This window comes from Erpetoichthys calabaricus, chromosome 2 (genome assembly GCF_900747795.2).
Source record: "Erpetoichthys calabaricus chromosome 2, fErpCal1.3, whole genome shotgun sequence".
NCBI lineage: Eukaryota > Metazoa > Chordata > Cladistia > Polypteriformes > Polypteridae > Erpetoichthys > Erpetoichthys calabaricus.
Genome location: NC_041395.2, coordinates 332,609,820 through 332,635,187, shown reverse-complemented (window position 1 = coordinate 332,635,187; position 25,368 = coordinate 332,609,820). Strand labels below are relative to the sequence as shown.

Sequence of the window (25,368 nt, the reverse complement as noted above, 5' to 3'; positions counted from 1 at the left end):
GTATAAAAAGGCGAAAGCAAGAATATTAAAACATTCGCTCAATTGAGGTCGCCCTTTTGAAGCTCGCCTTTTTGTGCGCGCCCTTATTGAAGGATACCACTTTAAAGATCATTGCATTGCAAGACCGCCATTATTATTATTCCTTATTGACTTCAATACTTCCAGCGAGTTTTTCAAAGTTCGCAAATATTTCTAAAATGTTGTGAAGCTCATGTGAAGCAAACTCTGCAGGATTCACTGCTAACTACTTATAATATCTTTACACATCACCTTTATTTTGTACACATTAATAATTTAGGTAATCTTATAATGTGCATAAGCTGATAGCCGATTTTTTTTTCCCAGAATTAATTTTTATACAGTAGATAGGAAAAGATTTGACAGCCGTCTCCCATTGGACAGGCCTTGCTAAATTAGCAATGGGGTGGAAATTTCTTTTGCACTTCTTAATTTTGGGGTTATGCTTTTATCACATCTAAGCTAGTCTACTGTAATATCTTACAGTGGGGTCTTCCAAAGTATGTTCTTAAAAATTTACATTATGTTCAGAACTCTGCTGCTAGGTTTCTCCCTTCCACCAAGCCCTGGGAACATATTACACCAACTTTGAGGTGAATTTCAATTGAATTTCATCCATCCATCCATCCATTATCCAACCCACTGTATCCTAGCTACAGGGTCACGGGGGTTTGCTGGAGCCAACCCCAGCCAACACAGGGCACAAGGCAGGAAACAAACCCCGGGCAGGGTGCCAGCCCACCGCAGGGCATGCACACCCAAACACCAATCACACACTAGAGACAATTTAGGATCACCAGTGCACCTAACCTGCATGTCTTTGGACTGTGGGAGGAAACCCACGCAGACACGGGGAGAGTTGAATTTCATATTCATTACAAAATACCTCTGTTAACTTAGAAAGCCTGAGATGACTACGCTCCACCTTATCTCTTTGATCTTTTACTCCTGTATGTTCCTGCCGGCCAACTCTGATCACCTCAAATCGGTTCTTTACTTACCATTCCTGTTATTTGGAAGAGTACAATGGTGTTAGAGCCTTCTGTGTTTCATCTCCATCCTTGTGGAATTCTTCTCCTCAGAAGCTCAGAGAAGTGAAGTCACTATCATTTTTTTTAAAAATAGTCTTGATATAATAAATAGATTCTCTCTGGCATATAATGCCTTTTGCACCTAATCTAATCTGTCATTCAGCGTATGGCTGCTTTCTTATTTTTTGTTCTGTCTGCTATTAAACCTGCATAGTTAATCCATCTCAGGGTTGTGGAGCACATAAGCTGACAGCTTTGGGTGCAAACAGAAACCAACACTGGATATGGTGACTCCAGACTGGCCAACCATTTATGGTTGGGTTTGTGATGGACTGCTGTACTTTCCAGGGTTCTTTCCTGCTTTGTACCTGATGCTGCTGAGATAGGCTGTGCCCGCTGTGATCCTGAATTTAATCAAGAAGGTTCTGCTTATACTATGATATGCCAGCAAAACACTTGCTATTTGCAACCAAGTGTAGCTGGCATCAATTGAGGTTTGTTTATGAGGAAAGACTGCTGACAGGGTGTCTAGAATTTAAAACCCCCGGCATGCGGCCAAGTGAGAGTGTCATCTTTGTCACAACACCTACAGCCTGTTTTGTCTCCTTGTTTGCAAACTTGCTTTTACTTTGTCTTGCAGGTTGAACGAGAGATTGCCATTCTGAAGCTTATTGAACACCCTCACGTTTTAAAGTTGCACGACGTCTACGAAAATAAGAAATATTTGTAGGTATTATCCATGCATGGATGTTTTTGATCTTTTATTGCTCCTTTTCTTTTTCTTTCATTCTCTTTTTTTATTGTATGCTTATATTAAGTTAATGTCTTTTAATTTAGCTTTTAGAAAACACACTATGGGCCCAGAGATGGGCAGGAATGATTCAGACTGAGGGTAATGCTTGAATTGGTTAATAGGGTGGGAAAGGGGTTGTGGCAGAAATTGGGTTGTGTTTATAGTGAGTTAATATGATGGGACATGTATGGAGTCTGGAATTGTAAAACTGCTGCAGTAACCCCAATACTGAAAAAACCTGGTGCCGATCCGACTAATTTCAGTAATGTTTGTCCTATTTCTAATCTACCCTTCATTTCCAAAATTCTTGAAACAATAGTGGCTGTTCAACTTCATTCTCATTTATCTCAAAATAATCTGTGTGAACACTTCCAGTCTGGTTTTCATCCCCTCCTCAGTACAGAAAAGGCACTTACAAAAATGACTAATGACCTCCTTATGGTTTAATTCCTATTCTCATCCTCCTTGATCTGAGTGTGGCCTTTGACACTATTTGTCACACGACCCTTCTCAATAGATTATCTTCGATTGGCATTACCCACACTGCACTAGATTGGTTCAGATCCTACCTCTCAGGCCGAACTCAGTTTGTTCAGCTTAAAACTTTCACATCCCAACCCACCATTGTTACTTCAGGTGGGCTCTGTCTGTCCTGGCGCCCCTCCTTTTCATTATTTACCTCCTTCCCCTTGGTAATATCTTTAATAAATGTTACATTAGCTTCCACTGTTATGCTGATGACACCCAGCTATACCTCACTAGTAAATCTACTGTTTCCTTTCTGCCCTCCTCATTTATTGATTGCATAGCAGAAATCAAATCCTGGTTTTCTGTCAAATTTTCTTAAAATAAATAACAAGTGACAAAACTGAGGTTCTCCTCATTGGTACGAAATCAACTTTATCCAAAACTGATCATTTTTCATTTGTTATTGATAATTCCTCTGTCTCCCCTTCCCCGCAGGTGTCATTCTTGACAGTACTTTATCCTTTCAGCCCCACATCAATAACATCTCCCGGTCTGCCATATTTCCACTTGCGTAACATTAATCGTATTCGCCCCTCCGTCACTCCCCACACCACTGCTATCCTTGTTCATAGCCCTGTCACCTCTCGTCTGGATTATTGCAATTCCCTTTTCTTTGGTCTTTCTCACAAATCTCTTTATAAGCTTCAACTGGTCCAGAATTCAGCTGCCCACCCGCATCATCACTAGAACATCCTCTACTCACCATATCACTCCCGTCTTGCAGCAGCCTCATTGGATTCCAGTTCAGTTCCGAATTCAATTCAAAATTCTCCTACTAACTTTTAAGGCCATCCACAGCCTCGCCCCTCCATATCTGTCTGACCTCCTCCATGTTGCCATTCTCTCCTGTACCCTCAGATCCTCTTCCTCCATCCACTTGACTGTCCCCTTCGTCCCTCTTACCACTAAGACTGAATGCTGTGCTCCCCATTCTGCTCCCCAGCACTGGAAGTCACTACCATCTGAGTTTAGAAATATTGAATCATTCTCACTTTTCAAATCTACACTTAAAACTCATTTGTTTAAGACTGCTTTTTCTCTTTAATTACAATTGCTCCATCTGATTTTAATTTTTGTATTTTAGTTTTTTTTATAATCTGTGTTTTACCTATTGATCAGTGTCCTTGAGTGTTTAGAAAGGCGCCTACAAATAAATAAAATGTATTATTATTATTATTATTTATTATTTTATTGTATGCAGGTTTTAAGCTTTAAGTTCACCAGGAGTGAAAGGAGCTATGCAATGAAAGGTGGCTGATGGATGCTTTATAAAAATTATATGAAGATAGGCACAATTTCAAACCAAAATGGGTTGACTGAAGTACTTCACAAAAGAAGTTTAATTGTAGATTATAAATTGAACCCATATAGGTGAGATCGTTTTTTGAGGATCTTTTCAATGAACTTGTTCCTGTTTTGCTCCTAATACTGCCAATGTGTAGACTCTAGGACAAGGGTTCCCAAACTTTTTTCAGCCTCAGACCCCTTTACCAAAAACTTTTAAAACCGTCGACCCCCTAATTACATGCAATGGTTTTTCATATCCGCACTTGCTTTGATATGTTCGATAAGACAATGAACAGACATGTTTGTGCTACATGTATTTTCATGCATTCTTACGTGTGACTCTTTTAATGACACATTTTACCTTTTCGTTCGCAAATTTAGTATGTAATGTGTTTTTTTTTTAATGATTTTACTTCTTAATTAGGTACCTATTGGAATCATAGATATTTTGAAGTAACAAACAAATAGCAGTAGTAAGGGGGTCTATTTTTGCTGTTGTTGACCCCCAAATTTTTTCATTGAAACTATCGACCCCTAGAAAGTTCAAATCGACCCCAGGGGGTCAATATCGACCACTTTGGGAACCCTTGCTCTAGGATATGCCTGTGACACTATAAAGCAGATTTGAGAACGTTGTGTTTATTCTTAAATGCTTTCTGTTTGTGTTTATGGCGAAAAATTCTATACAATAAATGGTTTCTCCCTGGGAATGCAGTAAAATAAAGATAAACTATTCTTTTTTTATTGTTCAAGAGTATTAGTCAGTAAGTCATTATCCAACCTGCTATATTCTAACACAAGGTCACGGGGGTCTGCTGGAGCCAATCCCAGCCAGCACAGGCAGGAACAAATCCCAGGCAGGGCACCAGCCCACCGCAGGACACACACCAAACACACACTAGGGACAATTTAGGATCGCCAATCCACCTAACCTGCATGTCTTTGGACTGTGGGAGGAAACCCACACAGACACGGGGAGAACATGCAAACTCCACGCAGGACGACCCGGGAAGCGAACCCAGGTCTAATTACTGAGAGGTAGCAGTGTACCACCGCGCTACCATGCTCGCCCTCAAGAGTATTAACAAATGAGAAATCCCCTCGTTTATTTGTTTCTCATTTGGTTATCTGTTAGATAAGCTGCCACAGTATCCTAACCGGACACTGTTCAAAGTTGTCAAGGCTTCATTTTAAGTTCCATGACTCTGTAGTTTGTTTCAAATTCCCTCAACTCTTTGTGCAAAGAAGGGCTTCTTGAATTGTATCTTAAATGCACATCTCCTAGTATTTAGTATTTGTCCTCAAATACACGATTCACTATTTACAGTTACTGAAAGAACTTTGTTGAACCAACTTTAAGATTCCAGAGATTCAAGATTCTTTATTTGTCACATACCCAATTATACAAGTACAACATGTAGTGAAATTTGTCCTGAATCAGTCTTGAAACTGTGCAATAAAGTTATGAAATGAATAATTAAGTTAAGTTAAATTTAAATTAAAGTTATAAACTAAATAGGGCAGCACAGTGTGTTCACTTCCCGGGTCCTCCCTGCGTGGAGTTTGCATGTTCTCCCTGTGTCTGCGTTGGTTTCCTCCCACAGTCCATAGACATGCAGGTTAGGTGTCCCTAGTGTGTGGTTGGTGTGTGTGTGTGTGTGTGCCCTGCGGTGGGCTGGTGCCCTACCCAGGGGTTTGTTCCTTCCTTGCGCCCTGTTTTGGCTGTGATTGGCTCCAGCAGACCCCTGTGACCCTGTGTTAGGATATAGTGGGTTGGACAATGACTGACTGACTGACTAAAAAGTAAATTAAAAGAGTATAACTAAAGTGATACAGCATATAGGGAAAATGTTCTCTCTGTATCCAAAGCTGTTTGCCTGATATCAGAAGGTTGAACAGATAATTACTGGGGTGAGATGAGTCTCTGATGATCCAAGTTGCTCTGCCCTGCATCTCCTGGTATGGATATCTTGCAGAGACCATTGATCAGATCTGGTGCAAACCACTCTCTGTAGTTCCTTAATGTCCCACACACAGCTATTCTGAAACCAGGCGGTGATGTTCTGAGTCAAGACACTTTCTTCAGTCCTTATGATCACTGGAGAAATCCAAAGCTTCCTCAACTGTCTTAAGATTGTAAAGTTTTTTTCTATTGGGCTTGAATGTGATCAGTCCATGTCAAATCCTCTGTGATTTGAACGCCCATATATTTTAAGCTGCTTACACTCTCCACTGCGATCCCATTGAGGTTGACGGGGGTGTAGGACCACTGCTGTCTCCAACTGAAGTCCACCACCAACTCCTTGGTTTTGTTGACATTCAGGTGGAGGCAGTTCTTCTAACACCATGATGCCAGGTTCTCCACATCCTTCATGTATGCTGTCTCATCATTGTTGAAGATAAAGCCCAGCACCTCTGTGCCATCAGCAAATTTGACAGTCTCGTTGAAGGTGTGTTTGGTCATGCAGTTGTGAGAGCAGAGGGCTGAGTACACAGCTCTGTGGCGCTCCCGTATAAAGTGAGATGATGATGGAGGCACAACTACCACCTCTCACCATCTTTGGTCTCCCTGTGAGAGTGTTAAAAACCCAGGCACACAGGCGACTGTTCAGTCCCAGGTCTCGTAGCTTGGTGAACAGATTATGGGGGACAATTGTATTGCATGTTGAACTGTAATCAGTGAACAGGAATCTCAGATAGTTCCCTTGTTTCATATCCACATGGCTGAGGGTGGTACAGTGCATCCGGAAAGTATTCACAGCACTTCATCACTTTTTCCACATTTTGTTATGTTACAGCCTTATTCCAAAATGGATTAAATTCATTTTTTTCCTCAGAATTCTACACACAACACCCCATAATGACAATGTGAAAAAAGTTTACTGGAGATTTTTGCAAATTTATTAAAAATAAAAAAACTGAGAAAGCACGTGTACATAAGTATTCACAGCCTTTGCCGTGAATCTCAAAATTGAGCTCAGGTGCCTCCTGTTTCCCCTGATCATCCTTGAGATGTTTCTACAGCTTCATTGGAGTCCACCTGTGGTAAATTCAGTTGACTGGACATGATTTAGAAAGGCACACACCTGTCTATATAAGTTCCCACAGTTGACAGTTCATGTCAGAACACAAACCAAGCATGAAATCAAAGGAATTGTCTGTAGACCTCCGAGACAGGATTGTCTTAAGGCACAAATCTGGGGAAGGTTACAGAAAAATGTCTGCTGCTTTGAAGGTCCCAATGAGCACAGTGGCCTCCATCATCTGTAAGTGGAAGAAGTTCGAAACCACCAGGACTCTTCCTAGAGCTGGCCGGCCATCTAAACTGAGCGATCGGGGGAGAAGGGCCTTAGTCAGGGAGGTGACCAAGAACCCTATGGTCACTCTGTCAGAGATCCAGAGGTCCTCTGTGGAGAGAGGAGAACCTTCCAGAAGGACAACCATCTCTGCAGCAGTCCACCAATCAGGCCTGTATGGTAGAGTGGCCAGACGGAAGCCACTCCTTAGTAAAAGGCATATGGCAGCCCGCCTGGAGTTTGCCAAAAGGCACCTGAAGGACTCTCAGACCAAAGAAAATTTTCTGGTCTGATGAGACAAAGATTGAACTCTTTGGTGTGAATGCCAGGCGTCATGTTTGGAGGAAACCTGGCACCGCTCATCACCAGGCCAATACCATCCCTACAGTGAAGCATGGTGGTGGCAGAATCATGCTGTGGGGATGTTTTTCAGCGGCAGGGACTGGGAGACTAGTCAGGATAAAGGGAAAGATGACTGCAGCAATGTACAGAGACATGCTGGATGAAAACCTGCTCCAGAGTGCTCTTGACCTCAGACTGGGGCGACGGTTCATCTTTCAGCAGGACAACGACCCTAAGCACACAGCCAAGATATCAAAGGAGTGGCTTCAGGACAACTCTGTGACTGTCCTTGAGTGGCCCAGCCAGAGCCCAGACTTGAATCTGATTGAACATCTCTGGAGAGATCTTAAAATGGCTATGCACCGACACTTCCCATCCAACCTGATGGAGCTTGAGAGGTGCTGCAAAGAGGAATGGGCGAAACTGGCCAAGGATAGGTGTGCCAAGCTTGTGGCATCATATTCAAAAAGACTTGAGGCTGGAATTGCTGCCAAAGGTGCATCGACAAAGTATTGAGCAAAGGCTGTGAATACTTATGGACATGGGATTTCTCAGTTTTTATATTTTTAATAAAATTGCAAAAACCTCAAGTAAACTTTTTTCATGTTGTCATTATGGGTTGTAGTGTAGAGAATTCTGAGGAAAAAATGAATTTAATCCATTTTGGAAGAAGGCTGTAACATAACAAAATGTGGAAAATGTGATGCGCTGGGAATACTTTTCGGATGCAATGTATGTAGGACGTGGGAGATGGCATCCTCCATTGATATATTGTTGCTGTAGATGGGCTGGAGTGGGTCTGTGGAGCTAGAGATGGATGCTCTAATGAAGACTTTAATGAGTCTCTCAAAAACTTTTGTGACTACCGAGGTCAGTGCAACAGGTCGGTATTCATTGTTCTTTGGTACCCAGGCAATACCTGACCTTTTACAGCACATAGGGACTCTTTGAAGATGGAGGTGAAGACTCCAGTCAGCCGGTTGGTACAGCAGGGCAACAGGTGCCTGGAGATGGCATCTGGCCCCTGCGCTTTGCTGATGTTGACCCGCTGCTGCGCCCTGCACACATCGCTCTCTGTGATGGTGATGATGTCGGAGATCATAACGTTATGATCTGATCTCCCAAATGGTGGATCTTAATTTCAAATCCCCTCACCTAGTTGTTGACTGTGTGCCGTATCCATATTCTTCTCGTGTTCATGGTGGGTTTACTTCTGGTATGCTGGTTCGGCTGCTTCCATATTCCCCACACATCAAATTAATTAATGATTCTACCTGGCCTAATTGGCAGTAAATATGGGTGTGTTGTGTGTGTGTGTGTGTGTGATACGACCCTCCCATAAAGTGTTTTTCAGTCTTCAGTTTGTTCCTACCTCATGCCCTGTGCTGCTAAGATAAACTTTTGATTTTCACGCTTAGTTGTCGATGTAACCCTTATAAATCATACTAGCAGTCCTCTGCGACTCCTCCCGCGTAGTCGTGAAACAGGACAAACTTTAAAAATCAATAAACAAAACAGGTATCGCTAGCTACACTCCAAAACATGTCCAGAGGTAGAGCGACTCAAGCGGAGACTGCAGCATGAATGAGGAGGGCACCACCCGGCTCTCCACTCCTGACGTCACGCTTCCTCCTCCTCTCGGCCCACAGCCTTTTTCTCGGATTAGGGAGAATATATCGCTCCTGCAAGCGAACTATGATTCTTAGCGCGATGAGAGAATTCCGGAATGTTCGAGCAAATTATAGAAAGAAAACCCGATCCTAATCTGTTAAGTATTTCTCTCGGAAAAAGCAGACAGATAGACAGACAGACGTTGAATTGTATATATGTAGAGAAGATTACATTCTTAAGCCAAACCCATTTAATCCAATTCATAGTCATGGGACTGGGCCCTGGCAGCACTGGGGAAAAGGCTTAATTTATTATCTTTTATGAACCATTTGGTAAGTGGAAGAGTAAAATATTCTTTGCCATTTTAGCTATTGTACCCAATAGCTAAAACCTGTTTGTGTCCTTCTAGCATTCTGCCCCCATTCTCTCTTAAAGAAGAGTCTGGTAAAATGCATGCTTTGTGGTAAAATGCCCAAGGCAGCATTTTGCATGAGTGCCAGAGAAGGTGCTACATCGTCAATAATTGATTGTGCCACTGTTTTCCTGAGTGTGTTGGAATTTGTTTTTAATATTCCAGTGGCAGAGACAGATCACCACAGCTGCTGGAAGTGTTTTATCGTGAAAATGTTACAATCACAAATCATGTTTGACTTTTTTCCTAATTTGAATTGGTGACGGGCAATCGCTTGAGTAAATCCCTCCAACCAGGTAATGAATCACAGTCCTTGGGGAATGCTTAGGAAAGTGGAACTGGAAAATACAGATGATTTCCATCTATGCCGTTATCTGATTGTTTTATTTATAGTCGTATGTTTTTGTTTAAATTGAAGAGAAGTGGTTTTCATATTTACATTACATTTTGACTTTTTATGTTTCTGATGAACTCTTTTACAAAAAGTTGCAAAGTTTTATTTCCAGTCTTATCACATCTTGCACTGTAGAGTTTAATGTATTTCTTGCTATTAAAGGTTAGTCAGTCAGTATCCACCCCACTATATCCTAACACAGGGTCACGGGGGTCTGCTGGAGCCAATCCCAGCCAGCACAGGGTGCAAGGCAGGAAAGAACCATGGGCAGGGCGCCAGCCCACCGCAGGGCACACACATCCCCAAACCAAGCACACACTAGGGACAATTTAGGATCGCCAATGCACCTAACCTGCATGTCTTCGGACTGTGGGAGGAAACCAACGCAGACACGGGGAGAACATGCAAACTCCACGCAGGAAGGACCCGGGAAGCAAACACACCCATCCATCCATCCATTTTCCAACCCGCTGAATCTGAACACAGGGTCACGGGGGTCTGCTGGAGCCAATCCCAGCCAACACAGGGCACAAGGCAGGGAACCAATCCTGGGCAAGGTGCCAACCCACCGCAGGACACACACACACACACCAAGCACACACTAGGGCCAATTCAGAAGCACCAATCCACCTAACCTGCATGTCTTTGGACTGTGGGAGGAAACCAGAGCGCCCGGAGGAAACCCACGCAGACACGGGGAGAACATGCAAACTCCACACAGGAAGGACCTGGGAAGCAAACACACCCATTCCATCCATCCAATTTCCAACCCGCTGAATCTGAACACAGGGTCTGCTGGAGCCAATCCCAGCCAACACAGGGCACAAGGCAGGGAACCAATCCTGGGCAAGGTGCAAACCCACCGCAGGACACACACAAACACACCCACACACCAAGCACACACTAGGGCCAATTCAGAAGCGCCAATCCACCTAACCTGCATGTCTTTGGACTGTGGGAGGAAAACCACACAGACACGGGGAGAACATAAATTGTGAATTTCCCACTGGGATTAATAAAGTATCTATCTATCTATCTATCTATCTATCTATCTATCTATCTATCTATCTATCTATCTATCTATCTATCTATCTATCTATCTATCTATCTATCTATCTATCTATCTATAGTGCCTTTCATATCTATCTATCTATCTATCTATCTATCTATCTATCTATCTATCTATCTATCTATCTATCTATCTATAGTGCCTTTCATATCTATCTATCTATCTATCTATCTATCTATCTATCTATCTATCTATCTATCTATCTATCTATCTATCTATCTATCTATCTATCTATAGTGCCTTTCATATCTATCTATCTATCTATCTATCTATCTATCTATCTATCTATCTATCTATCTATCTATCTATCTATCTATCTATCTATCTATAGTGCCTTTCATATCTATCTATCTATCTATCTATCTATCTATCTATCTATCTATCTATCTATCTATCTATCTATCTATCTATCTATCTATCTATCTATCTATCTATCTATCTAACATGCAAACTCCACGCAGGGAGGACCCGGGAAGTGAACCAGCTACCACTGAGCCACCGTGCCACCCAGCAAACACACCATGCTGCCCTTTTTAGTTTATAACTTTAATTTAAATTTAACTTAACTTAATTATTCATTTCATAACTTTATTGCACAGTTTCAAGACTGATTCAGGACAAATTTCACTACATGTTGTACTTGTATAATTGGGTATGTGACAAATAAAGAATCTTGAATCTCTGGGATCTTAAAGTTGGTTCAACAAAGTTCTTTCAGTAACTGTAAATAGTGAATCGTGTATTTGAGGACAAATACTAAATACTAGGAGATGTGCATTTAAGATACAATTCAAGAAGCCCTTCTTTGCACAAAGAGTTGAGAGAATTTGAAACAAACTACAGAGTCATGGAACTTAAAATGAAGCCTTGACAACTTTGAACAGTGTCCGGTTAGGATACTGTGGCAGCTTATGTAACAGATAACCAAATGTGTTAGTTTTCGCATACCCCTTGGGGTCAGAGTGTAGGGTCAGCCGTTGTACAGCTCCCCTGGAGCAATTACAGGTTAAGGGCCTTGCTCAAGGGCCCAGCAGAGTAGGATCTCTTTTTGGCAGTGACGGGATTTTGAACCGGCAACCTTCGGGATACCAGCACAGATCCTTAGCCTCAGAGCCACCATTCCGCCCTATAATTTGGCTTGTGTAAATGAGTGTGGACGTGTACCTGAGGGCCCCCATTGACAGGCTAGCACCCACTGACGAGTAAGTTCCCACCTTACACCCTGCCTTACTGGGTTAGCGTTCTGGGCCTCCTCGACTCTGAATTGAATTAAATGGGTGTGAGAATTTCTCTTCGTTTGTGTGGATAGGCAGCTGATGGAGAAATAAAACAGCAAGAAGCACCACTTTTAATCCATCGAGACAGTCGCTCAGTCTATCCTTAATTAACAGAGCATCTTTTACAAGGCTTTCTAGGAAGCCAGCAAAACGCAATTCATGAAACAAGATGAAGAAGCTCAATGAAACATAACTCTCAAACTTGGTAAATCGTAGGGAATTAAACACTGGAAAGAGCTTAGAAAACAAAATGAGCTGACTATACACAGTGAGAAGATTAACAGTAAAACCGATAGACAGCACAGCATCATCAGAACCAGCATTTTAATTATACAAGAGCCTGTTAGAAAATAAAATAAACATCAGTGAATCCAAATTAATTTTGGGAATGAAAAAGTGGGATTTGAACCATGATGACAAGCTCAAGTCTAAAGAGGAGAGACATTCGTTGAGAGTTTCATGTCATCACGTGAAAAAGTAAGCATACCCTGTGAAAATTACTTTTTTTTTAATTTATTTGAACAGGTAAACGTTAGATCTTCATACAAGCAGTGCCTACAGATAATGGTCATGTACTTGACAAATGCCACACGTACTTGGCGGAGTGGTGGCTCTGAGGCTAGGGATCTGCACTGGCAATCGGAAGGTTGCCGATTCGAATCCCGTAAATGCCAAAAGGGACTCTGCTCTGTTGGGCCCTCGAGCAAGGCCCTTAACCTGCAATTGCTGAGCGCTTTGAGTAGTGAGAAAAACGCTATATAAATGTAAAGAATTATTATTATTACTCTTGATGGATGAATCAAAGATAGAGTTGTTTGGCCACAGTAACAGTAGATACATTCAACATAAACTGAAGACAGCATTTTGGGAGGAGAGGCTTATGCCAGCTCTGAAATGTGATGGTAGAGATGTTCTGTTCTGCCCGGGCAACTTGCAGTCATTGAGTGAGCTATGAATTTTGCATCATATCAACTTTGCCTAAGGAGAATGTAATGCCATCTCTCCAAACGTTGAATTTGAACCAGAAATGGACCTTTCAGCATAATAATGATCCGAAGCACACAATCAAATCCAACAAAGAATGGCAGAAAAATGAGAAATGGATGATTGTGGACTGGCCTAGTCAAAGCCCTAATTTGAATCCCATTGAAATGGATGAATTTGAAACAGCACATGCAATAAAACCCACAAATATCTCAGAACTAAAGTGATTTTGCATGGAGGAGTTGTCAGAGCTTTCACTGAGTTGATGTAAGAGACTGGTGGGCATTTATGCAAGAAGTCATTTCTGCCAAAGGGAGCATTACCATATTCTTTTTTTTTTAATATGTTTATTTTATTAATTTTCATTGTAATCATTCCATACAAACAAATCAATTTATAACCCAACAAATTTGAAGACAAATCAAACCCCACCCCTGAGAAGGAGAGCTTAGCTAAAGGAAAATTGCTTTAGGCTTTTTAATAAGGCAACATTAAACAAAAGAAAGGGAGAAGTAAATATCTATGTAAATAAGAGATGGAGAAGGGAGTTAAATGCGATAATAGTTATTTCTCTTATTCTAAAATAATATTGATTAAATCCTGCCATGTTTTGAAAAAATTTTGTACAGATCCTCTAACTGAAAATTTGATTTTTTCCAATTTCAAATAATATAAAACATCGGTTTCCCACTGACTTATAAGAGGAGAATTAGGATTCTTCCAATTTAACAAAATAAGTCTGCGTGCCAAAAGTGTAGTGAATGCAATCACCGTTTGCTTGTCCTTCTCTACTTCAAGTCCATCTGGAAGAACACCGGACACAGCTGTTAATGGGTTAGGAGGGATTGTGACCCCAAGGCTGTCTGAGAGGCACTTAAAAATTTTTGTCCAAAATGATGTTAGTTTGGTGCAGGCCCAGAACATGTGACCCAGTGAGGTAGGAGCTCGATTGCAGCGTTCGCAGGTTGGATCTTGCCCTGGAAACATTTTGGACAGTTTTAAGCGAGACAGATGGGCTCGATATATAATTTTTAGTTGAATAATTCTATGCTTTGTGCATATAGAACTCGAGTGAATTCTCTGCTTTGCTACCTTCCACTCCTTTTCTGATATATTGATTATGAGATCTTCTTCCCAATGTCCTCTTGGATCTTTGAAAGGTAGGGACTCTAATAAGATTTTATATATTGCGGAAATAGTGTTTGTTTCCTCGAAATTGAGCAGTATTTTTTCCAGCATTGTGGAGGGTGCAAGGTGGGGGAAATCGGGCAATTTCTGTTTAACAAAATTTCTAATTTGAAGATAGTAAAAGAAATGTGTAGCTGGGAGGTTAAATTTTGAACGTGCAATACCATATTCTGAGGCCAAGGGGGTACTTACTTTTTCTCCCATAGACTGTTACATCCATCCATCCATCCATTATCCAACATGCTATATCCTAACTACAGGGTCACGGGGGTCTGCTGGAGCTAATCCCAGCCAACACAGGGCGCAAGGCAGGAAACTAACCCCGGGCAGGACGCCAGCCCACCGCAGTAGACTATTACATCTATTGATAATTCTTTTCGAATACTTAATTTAAAAGGCAATTTTTCTTTTTGTATTTATTCGAGTATGTCACCTTTATCTGCAGGTACTGTTTCCATGAAGATCTACTGTTTGCCTGTTCAAATATGTTGAAAAAGTTAATCATTTCCATGGGGCATACATACATTTTCACATAACTGTAGATGATCTGGCAGTATCGCAGGCTGGTCCTGGGCAAACAATATTCACTAGCAGATAAAACACACAATTCATTTTTATGTTTCTCTAGTCAACAACATCCCCAGGCAGCTTAGAAATACAGAACACAGTTGTGCTCCAAAGTTAATTTCACAGCTGGAAAACCAACAGGGTAAGGCGACTGACTTAGGATTACACGGAGACTCAGTGATGGGAATTGAACAATCGTCCAAGTAGCCATCTAGGCACCTGACCAATAATATCATCATATGAAAAATGAACATATCCAAAATAGTTTTATTCCAGAAGAATATTACTACATTATTCACTTGGAAGAGCAAGTATTAACTCGGGTTGGGCGTCTAAATCATAAAACGCACAGTTTCCATCAATAAGGTCCTTGATTGGATTGGCCCTCTGGATATTTAAGCTCTTTACTGTGTTGTTAAGGTAACATTTTCTTGGCATCTTCTACAGCTTTTGTGTACTCCAGTATATTTCGTAAAAGGTCAGTTCAGTTCTCATCATTTCCTATTCTGTTTTTTCCTGTTAGTTATTAATACCGAATGTTGTTATGTTACATTGTATTTCAAACAAAGACCCCCTTCAGAGTTAGTGGGAAGTAACTGGAATTTTGTATTTATTCAAAAAAAGTAAAGTATTTAATAGTAATCCATATCATGTGTCATTATCAAAAACTTGGATTTTTAAGTTTAAGGTCGACATACCGTATATAATTGGTTTGTTTAGTTTGCATTATATATGTTAAGTACATTCTTATTGCTCCACACTTTCAGAGCAACTCCCTACTTCCATACAAATTCAGGCTATCAGCGAGGCAGGAACATAACTTGTTTATACTTCAAGAGCTAAGTAATATTTGTGTGTGTACATGTGTGTATATATATATATATATATATATATATATATATATATATATATATATGGTTGAAATAGTTTTACTGTCAAATAATGCAAAGAGTACGCGACACGTGTTTCGCCCTAATTCTGGCTCATCAGGCGTTCACACTCACTGCACTCCCTTACGGGAATCGAACCTCGGACGTCAGCGCTAGAGGCGAAGCCCCTAACGTTGCGCCACGGCGTGTGGTTCGTTCATTTGACAGCATGTCGTGTACTCTTTGCATTATTTGACAGTAAACTATTTCAACCATTCTATGATCTGCTTCTCGCAACTGAAAGAGGGCACGTGGCAGATGTTAGCCGACTTGCTGACCAACCACAAGCGTTACCTGGTAGGTAACCACCCGTACAATCAGATTGTGATTCAGACTACGAATGCAGTGAATATATATATATATATATTCATTGTATTCGTAGTCTGAGTCCCGACCTGATTGTATGGGTGGTTACCAACCACATAACGCTTGTGGTTGATCCGCCATGGGGCCCTCACAATCAGGTTGGGACTCAGACTACGAATGCATTGAATGTAACTACTCCGATCTACAGGCTGTCAAATAAACGAAGTACACGGCGTGTCGCAGCATAAAGGGACTTCATCTCTGACGCTGATGTCCGAGGTTCGACCCCCGCAAGGGGAGCAGTAGAGTGTGTACACCTGATGAACCCAAATAAGGGTGAAACATGTGTCGCGTACTCTTTGCATTATCTGACAGTAAACTATGCAACATACATATACATATATATATATATATATATATATATATATATATATATAGTGGTGGACAGCCAAGATCCATCCCCATCGTTTTCACAAAAACGACCAAAACACATTGGGAAGGTTTGGGGCAGCCACCCATAAAATTTTTCCTGGCTGCAAAACTGATTAATAAGAACAGACATGATGACACGACCGAGTCCAAAACAGAACTGATTAACTGGAAGCAAGATAGCGGCTTTAAAGGCCAGTACAGGAAGTGATGTCATCAGGACCGGAACTGGAAGTGACATCGTTGGCTCCCCCATAACCGGGCGGGATTTCCCGAGAATGGTCTGCAAAGGATTGAGAGAGAGAATCAGTGCACTTCGCCACCCCCTGGTCCGGTGTGGAATTACATCTATTCAGGCCCTTCAGTTGTCCCCTAAACACACGTGTGTGACAATGTGTGTGTGTATATATATATATATATATATATATATTGTAAAAGGCGCTATATAGCACCTTTTACAACTGGCATAGTCGGCAGGATCCCGGTCCGTCCATTTGGACCGGAACCTGTAATAAATTTGGTGCAGAGACCCGGCATAGCGCCCTTCAACAGCGCGAGGCACGTGCTCGACTCAGCTGCACGGAGAGCGCGCTCCCGTCGCAGCTACAAGCAGGCAAGACCCAGAGAGGACAGCACAGTGCAACGAAGCACGCGCACGCGCCAGGAGCCAGCAGCTGTAAGTTAGCACGCGCAGCACAGCACGAGAGGCACGAAGCGCGCACACGTGGCAGGGGCCTCAAGCCGGCACGCGCAGCACAGCGAGAGTCGGGAGGAAGAAGACAAAGCGTGTTGGAGAGGAGTGGAGGCGGACCAGAAAGAGAAAGGCATTGTGTTGTAGCCAGGACTTTGAAGGGGTGATTGGTGCTTTGGCACTGGATTGTGCACTGTTTACTGTAAATATTATGTATAATAAACGTGTGTTGGGTGACATTGTGGAGACTGGCTCGGACACAGACAGGCAGACACGTTCATGTCACCCAACACACGTTTATTATACATAATATTTACAGTAAACAGTGCACAATCCAGTGCCAAAGCACCAATCACCCCTTCAACACAATGCCTTTCTCTTTCTGGTCCGCCTCCACTCCTCTCCAACACGCTTTGTCTTCTTCCTCCCGACTCTTGCTCTCTCGAGTGGTGGTAGCTGGCCTTTTTTATACCCCACCCGGAAGCGGTCCAGGTGCTTGATTACCTGGCCCTAATTGACCTTCTGGGTGGGGCTGACGAGTCGACCAGCTGGGCTGGAAAGTCCATGCAGCTCCCCCTGGCAGCCATCCAAGCCCCCAACCAGGCTGTGGAGGACTCCATCTCCCATGGAGCCTTGCACCAGGTCGGGGAATCATCGTCCACCAGGGAGGCTGCCACCAAGCGTTCCGGGGGAGGTACTGAGCTGCCCATGGTGGCTCCCCGGAATAGATGCAGCGGGGCGTCCCTGCCGGGCATGGGACCCGGCTGTCCTTCACAATATATATATATATATATATAAATATATATATATATATGTATATAGATAGATAGATATGTGTGTGTTTGTGTAAAGTATGAGTATATATTAAAGGCAAATTTCAGTAAACAATTACTTAATTACATTTCTTGCTTCATGTATTAGTTTGCTACAGTTAGCATAACGTCTCAAGTTTTCAATTTAATGGCTTTAAAGAAACACCAAACTTGTCTTTTCCACAAAATATTGATTAAACATTTCATGGCATAACAGGGCAGGGAGGTATGTCATGGCACATCTTTAATAAAGAGATTACTTAAAGTGTAGCTTATAAAAGATGGATATTATTCTTGTGTTTTTATTTACTTTGTCAGGGCTAACTGTCAGAAATTGATACATAATGTGTTGCTTTTGAATATCTAAACTTTTGAACTCGCAAAGTTCAACCGCTTTACTTTCTTTGTTTGTTTGTTTTTTTGGTGGGTTTTTCCTCTTTCTAGCTATGGTATGTGTGGAAGCTAGTACCAGCCATCAAAGTAAATGACAGGATTATTTGAAAAGTAAGTCAGGTCAGGTCAGGTTGGGGAGCATACACTGGCACATCATGTTGCCGCACCCACCACATGACGAAACAGCTTGGGATGCCGGTTTTCAGCCCCCCGGCCAGATCACGTGGTAAAGTCCCACCCTCTGGAAATGACCATTTATCTGCTGCAGCCTGGTCCAGCCACTTGGGTCCTCAGAAGTGAAGATCCTGCAAGCCACATCACCCTTTGGGAATTGCACAACATGGCCGTAGTGTTATTACTGACGATCCCTCACAATGCAGGTAATGAATGTGCCTGATTTGGTACTCCGTTAATGAAACAAAAACACGTTAACAATTGTCCTGTTTCATTAAATGGTCTGCAGGGGATGGTCGACTCAAGTTGAATAGGAGCGTATTTTAATCAGTACTTAACTGTGAGCGCCGAGTACTTCAAGTGTCTCCATCATAATTACCGACCTCCATGCAGTTTAGAGGCCCAACCTCTTGCACAAGTGCTGCCTTTTGTTTTCCAACGTGCTTCATATGTAAAAGGGCCATCAGTCACTTGCACAGCATCTGACGACTCTTTTTGCAGTGGCACTTCTTCTCTGTGTCTCTTACACTTGACTCCATTCATGTACTTCCTATAGCATTGGTTTTTTTCCCCATGTGTTGCACTAATTCTGGATCTCCAGTCAGATATGCTTTTTGTGTGGAAGGCATTAGATAAAATAATAGCTTAAGACTTTTACGGATTTTACTTGTTATGCTATTGTGTAATGCTACCAAAAGAGGGAGAGTCGCACATCTGTGGCAGAAGCTTTTCTAGGGCAGGACAAAACTTTGGGTGGACTATGGGGTGTGGGTTGTGCAGACCCTTTAGCAGAAAAAAAACAGAAGGGCAAACATGTAAAGAGCATTGGAGCAACAAGTACAGGTAGTCCCCAGGTTACGGACACCCGACCTACAACATACGTACGGGGCCGCAGCTGCGACGCATGCACCTCAGTAACTGCTACTCCATCATCTTCGGCCCGGGGACGCTGCAAGCGGTGGCTGGATGGAGGCTGGACGGGGTCGCTGCTCGCGTAGTGTAGTGTCCATCGGGCGGCTCCCGGTGGCAAGCAGTTTCACTGCCCGCCCCCCGCTGCAAGTGGTGACGACAAAATAAAATATATGTGCCTCTGCTGTCAGTCTGTATCGGGTTGACGCCTATATAGCGCCTTTGCCATCAATCCATCCATTAGCCAACCCGCTATATCCTAACTACAGGGTCACAGGAGTCTGCTGGAGCCAATCCCAGCCAACACATGGCACAAGGCAGGAAACAAACCCCGGATAGGGCGCAAGCCCACCGCAGGGTGCGCACACACACACCCACACACCAAGCACACACACTAGGGACAATATAGGATAGGGACGCTGCAAGAGGTGGCTGGACGGGGTCGATTTCGCCGCTCACGTAGTGTAGTGTCCATCGGGTGGCTCCCGGCAGCAAGCAGTTTCACTGCCCGCCCCCCGCTGCAAGTGGTGACGACAAAATAAAATCATTTGTTTCATTTTTATATGTGCCTCTGCTGTCAGTCTGTGTCGGGTTGACGCCTATATAGCGTCTTTGCCATCCATCCATCCATTAGCCAACCCGCTATATCCTAACTACGGTGTCACAGGGGTCTGCTGGAGCCAATCCCAGACAACACATGGCACAAGGCAGGAAACAAACCCCGGATAGGGCGCAAGCCCACCGCAGGGTGCGCACACACACACCCAAACACCAAGCACACACACTAGGGACAATACAGGATAGGGACGCTGCAAGAGGTGGCTGGACGGAGGCTGGAGGGGGTCGATTTCGCTGCTCGCGTAGTGTAGTGTCCATCGGGCGGCTCCCAGCAGCAAGCAGTTTCACTGAACAGAATGGCTGAACGGAGGCCATTGAGGGTGAACGGGGAGGCGGGAGGTAGCATTGTAGTGTGCCTCAGATGGCTGCGTGTTGAATGGGGGCAGTGGTGCGGTGGGACACTGCAGACAGCATACTGTAGTGGAGGTGACTGTGAGGTGGCCTGGTGATGAACCGCCCCTCGCTGCCCCCATTCATTCTCAATAGCAAGCCTGCTTGTACTGTTACGCACATAGCAGGAAGTTGTCTCTTGTCAGTACAGGGTGGTCCAGATCTAATTCTGCAGATCCAGATCGTCTGGATGACTTTGATTTATGCGGGGACGATTCCAATTCGGCTCAAAGACGATTCTTCGTGTCGTCAGTTTGCACACTTCTCGATGGTCCGGGATTTTTCGGGTGATTTTCTATGTAATAAACTGAATAAGTTATAGCGTAATGAAAATTGCATAATTAGATCTGGACCACCCGATACATCAGATGTGTTGACGACTGGTGCCTAATCTGCTCTGATAGCGTGTACAGTGCTGTACAGAAGAGCTCATCTTAACCTTTTGTCTTCACCCTTCAAGAATGTCTCTGAAACACAAATCTGATGCAAGTGCTGGTGATACAGTAAGGAAGAGAAAAACCATCACCATTGAAAATAAAGTAGAAATAATAAAAAGGTCAGAAAGAGGTGACACTCCATCATTCATTGGCAGAGCACTTGGTTACAATCGGTCAACAATAACATTTATTAAAGTAATGTACCTGTTCCGACTTACATACAAATTCAACTTAAGTACAAACCTACAGTCCCCATCTCGTACGTAACCCGGGGACTGCCTGTAATAGAATCGAGTAGATTCTGGATTTTTACGTGCTACAGGAATTTTTGTAGTTACTAGTTGGGACATCACTCCTGCCCACATTACACTCATGTGATTTTTCGACTTTGCTGATTTGCCGATCAATCTGCTCACAACATTACTGAAGATCAGCTTTAATCAGTAAGAATATGTTGCGTCACTTCAAATACAACATGAACACAAAAATGCAATTTGTGACTGACCTGGCTTTTTCATTTCATATTATTGGATGAGTTGAGAAGTCAAAATTGGCTAACCCTGTATTCGGGAGAATGTTCACGGCTACCATTGCTCTTTCCCACTTTGGTCTGTTCATGTGAATTTCCAACGTGTGTTTGGGAAGGAATACATGCATGCTGGTGATTTGGATCCATGTTGGATCCACTCTAAAAAGCAAATAAAGATTAGCTCTAATGTATTTGTGAATTGCACATTAAGTCATCTCCATAATTGTGTGTTGCATTGCTCCAAATGCACTATAATCAGAAAAACATAATTTCCTTCCGACTTGGTTATTTTTATTTTATGTTTTTTAAATGAGATTAAAGGTCAATGTTGCACCTCAACATGGCTAATTGCGCTGGCATTGAAGGGGGTTCACATGAAATTTTTCCACTGGCAAAGCCTTTATTTCCTCTGTGAATGCAACGAGAGTGCAAAGCCCATAGGTGCTCTTTGTTTGCTGTTTTCATTAAAGAAGGATTCCTAGGATCCATAAAAGGCTTACGGATGTGTCCTGTGTGGTTATTTCAATGATTGCTAAAATGATTTGATAAAGGATAGTTCAATTAAGAAGCAAGCAATTTTATTAGTCCTCATATGGGTACTGCTAGTTAGTTTAAAATCATGGAACAGCTGCATTTATTAAAAATGGCTCATGGCTAAATCAACTTTATAATAATAATCATCATCTATGGTGTGAGAGGTCGCCGAACACCATTCGACAAACACCAGCACTTTATAAAACACACGTCTATTAAACTCCAAAAGTCCCACACAGCACACAGTGCTCCCACACCAAACACCCCTACCCACAGGCTTCTCTAATGTCCGTGGGCCGCCTTTCTTCCACCTGTCACTGGAGGTTCATCCTGCTCCAGCTCCCGACTCTCGCTCCTCGACTGTAGGAAGGCGGCCCCCTTTATAGTCACCCGGACATGCTCCAGGTGCTCACTGATGCTCTTCCGGCGGCACTTCCTGGTGTGGTGAAAGTGCCGCATGAGCACCCGGAAGCACTCCGGACGTTGCTGGAAGGTCCTTCCTCCACCTTCCCAGGTGTGGCGGAAGTGCAGGTCTCCCGGGCTTTATGAGGCTTGGGGTGCCCCCCGGTGGTAGCCACGGACCCCAGTGGGTTTGAGCCTCCCTGCTACTTCCCCGTGGTCCCCTTGCTCTCCAGGGCAGTTGCCCCCCTCATGGCCCGGGGGACGTATAGATCTTCTTCCGGTCCTTCCAGGCGTCCCGGCTGGGTCTAGCCCCCAGCCTCCTGCCACAATGGATAACCATAGTTGTTGCAATAAGGAAAACTTTCCAACATTTGTGCGAAATCCGTTTCTTCAGTCTTTTCTCAGAGCTCATACCTCTTAGTCCCAGGCTCAGCTTCATCACCCTTCCTTGGAATCTCTCGCTACTGTGTCTTTTTTTATAATAAAACATAGCAAGGAATGTTTGCTACATAGTCTTTCAATGTTCATTAATTTTTTTGAAGAAAATTCTTGATATTACTCTCTCTCTACAAGGTCCTAGAGATACTATATTGGTAGTATAAGTCAGGTTACTTTACCTATTATTGAAGTACTGGTTATAAAAGGCGCTATATAGCGGCCGACCCGGCACAGACTCAGGCAGAGGCACGTACTTAAATAAATACTTTTTTATTTCTCTTCAGCCGTGGGGCACGCCTTCCCCGTGTCCCACAGGCCCAACACAGTCCCAAATACACTCCCAATTAGCACAACAAACCACACTTCTTCTTCTTCTCTCCCACCACTCCACCACAAGCTTCGTCCTCCTTCCTCCCAACTCTGGCTCTCTCGAGTGGTGGTGGCTGGCCTTTTTTATACCCCACCCGGAAGCGTTTCCAGGTGCTTGATTTCCTGGCCCTAATTGACCTTCTGGGTGGGGCTGACGAGTCGACCAGCTGGGCTGGAAAGTCCATGCAGCTCCCCCTGGCGGCCATCCAAGCCCCCAAACAGGCTGTGGAGGACTCCATCTCCCATGGAGCCTTGCGCCAGGTTGGGGAATCATCGTCCATCAGGGAGGCTGCCACCAAGTGTCCCGGAGGCGGTACTGAACTGCCCATGGTGGCTCCCCCGGAACAGATGCAGCAGGGGCGTCCCTGCCGGGCATGGGACCCGGCTGTCCTTCACATGGTAAAATTCCGTTACAACGAACTGCCAGAGACCTAAAAAATATTTTGTTGTAATGAGATTCTGTATTTGTTACTATAGTGCTTTCTTTAACTTGCATCCAGGCGTTTGCGATCATTTCAATAGCTTCTTTCACGTTAATTTTAATCTCCTCCTGTGTATAAGTTACACTGACGAGAATTTTTCTCAGCCTTTTCTTGCGATAATACACTTTCAGGGTGCGAATGATGGCCAAATCCAGTGCTGTGCAATTGGGTGGGAGGAATTCCACGTGAACATTATCTAAATTTGGAAACATGTTGTGAGCAGCCCAGTTATCAATCAGATGCCGAATCATCCTTTTCTTCTTCTTCATATTGTGAGGTTTCTGAACTCTTTTGGGATCCAAATTGGGAACGTCACACTGAAGAGCATCCCGAAGCGCGATTGCCGCGTCTGTGGAAGATTGTTTGTCCGTTGCTGGAGCAGGGCAACAGTGAAGTGCCACAGAAGCAAATTCTAAAAGATCGTGGTGGCGCTATAAGTCCCTGTCTTGCACCCCAAAACACGAGATTGAGTCTCAGTACTTTAGCCAAACCAGCTTTATTCAGCTTGAAACAGGAACAGCATGATTATTTATTGTAGCGTGATCTGACACTCTCCTATAAACAGACACAGCAGTCAGGCAGGGTCGTACTCAGGTTAGTGGCCAAGTAATCCTGTTCCCTGCATTTACAATGTTTCTTGCATCACCCATCGAGATCTTTTCTGTTAGCTTTGGTGGAAAGACGCAGCAGAGCTGTGAGCCGGCAACATATAAACAGTCTTCCACAGACGCGGTGATCGCACATTTCGCGACGCTCTTCGGCGTGTTGTCCTGTTGGGAGAGATCCCAAGAGAGTTTAGAAACCTCACATTTTCTTGAATGAGTGCCGCATTAATAGGAATGTTTCTTGAAGGAGCATCACTGAACCACATCAAAATGGCTTTTTTGACGTCTTCAAATGCAGCAGTTCACATACATTTGCAACCCGAGATTTTTCTTCTTTTTTTTTTGATTGGTCTTTCCAGAAAGTTGACAGTGTCGATGGCGAAATTCCGAATTCACTGGCAATGTCTTTTTTCTTTTTGCTGGAATCGTGAGGCGCAAAAATTTGAAGTTTTTTTTTTTTTTGATATGAACTGTTGTCGTTTTTTTGTGTCGGAGAGTGACATTGAGTTCAATTCTAATGGATGTTTTTCAAATGTTGACGAGCAATAAGCAAAAGGTATCGCTGAAAACCACCGAAAACAAAAGCAGTACGAGGAAAGTTCGAAGAAAGAAAAAAAATGTACAATGTTTCTGTTCGGGGATCGTTGTGCACAACTGAGCTGCGACCACAGAACTAACTGCTCTGTGGACGATTCATTCAAGCATTTCAAGGTCTTTTGGGCATTTCGTTGTAATAAAAGTATCTACTGAATGTATTTCATAGTAACAAGATTTCTATAGACTCATGTCATATGGTGAAACATGTGGGACCATAAAAATACTTTGTTGTAATGAAAATTTCGTTGTAAAGATATTCGTTGTAACAGAATTTTACCTGTATTTTCAATTAGGGCTCATTGAGAAGTGTAATGTAATAAAACAAGTTCTTTGTGGTCTCTATCTTTCTGTCTGTCTATCCATCCATCCAACATTCTTTATAAGACTTGAAAAGAGTATTTCCAGAAGCCTGCTACCTACTTGTGCATTTGACAAGCAAGTCCCATTATTGTGATGATGTGCTGGTGTCTGACTATGCAATTTTGCGTTTTTAACTCCTGTGTTGTCGCTTCTGAATCTGCGCTGCC

General features: G+C 43.1%; 1 protein-coding gene across 19 annotated transcripts in view; it reads left to right on the top strand.

The window, feature by feature from the left end:
* Nucleotides 1–25,368, top strand: part of LOC114647337 (serine/threonine-protein kinase BRSK2) — a 1,001,270-nt gene that overhangs the window by 577,921 nt on the left and 397,981 nt on the right. For all 19 annotated transcript variants that reach the window (XM_051923430.1, XM_051923431.1, XM_051923428.1 and 16 more), the window contains exon 3: nt 1,690–1,775. In XM_051923430.1, coding sequence (XP_051779390.1) covers nt 1,690–1,775 — 86 coding nt within the window. The remainder of the gene's footprint in view (nt 1–1,689; nt 1,776–25,368) is intronic.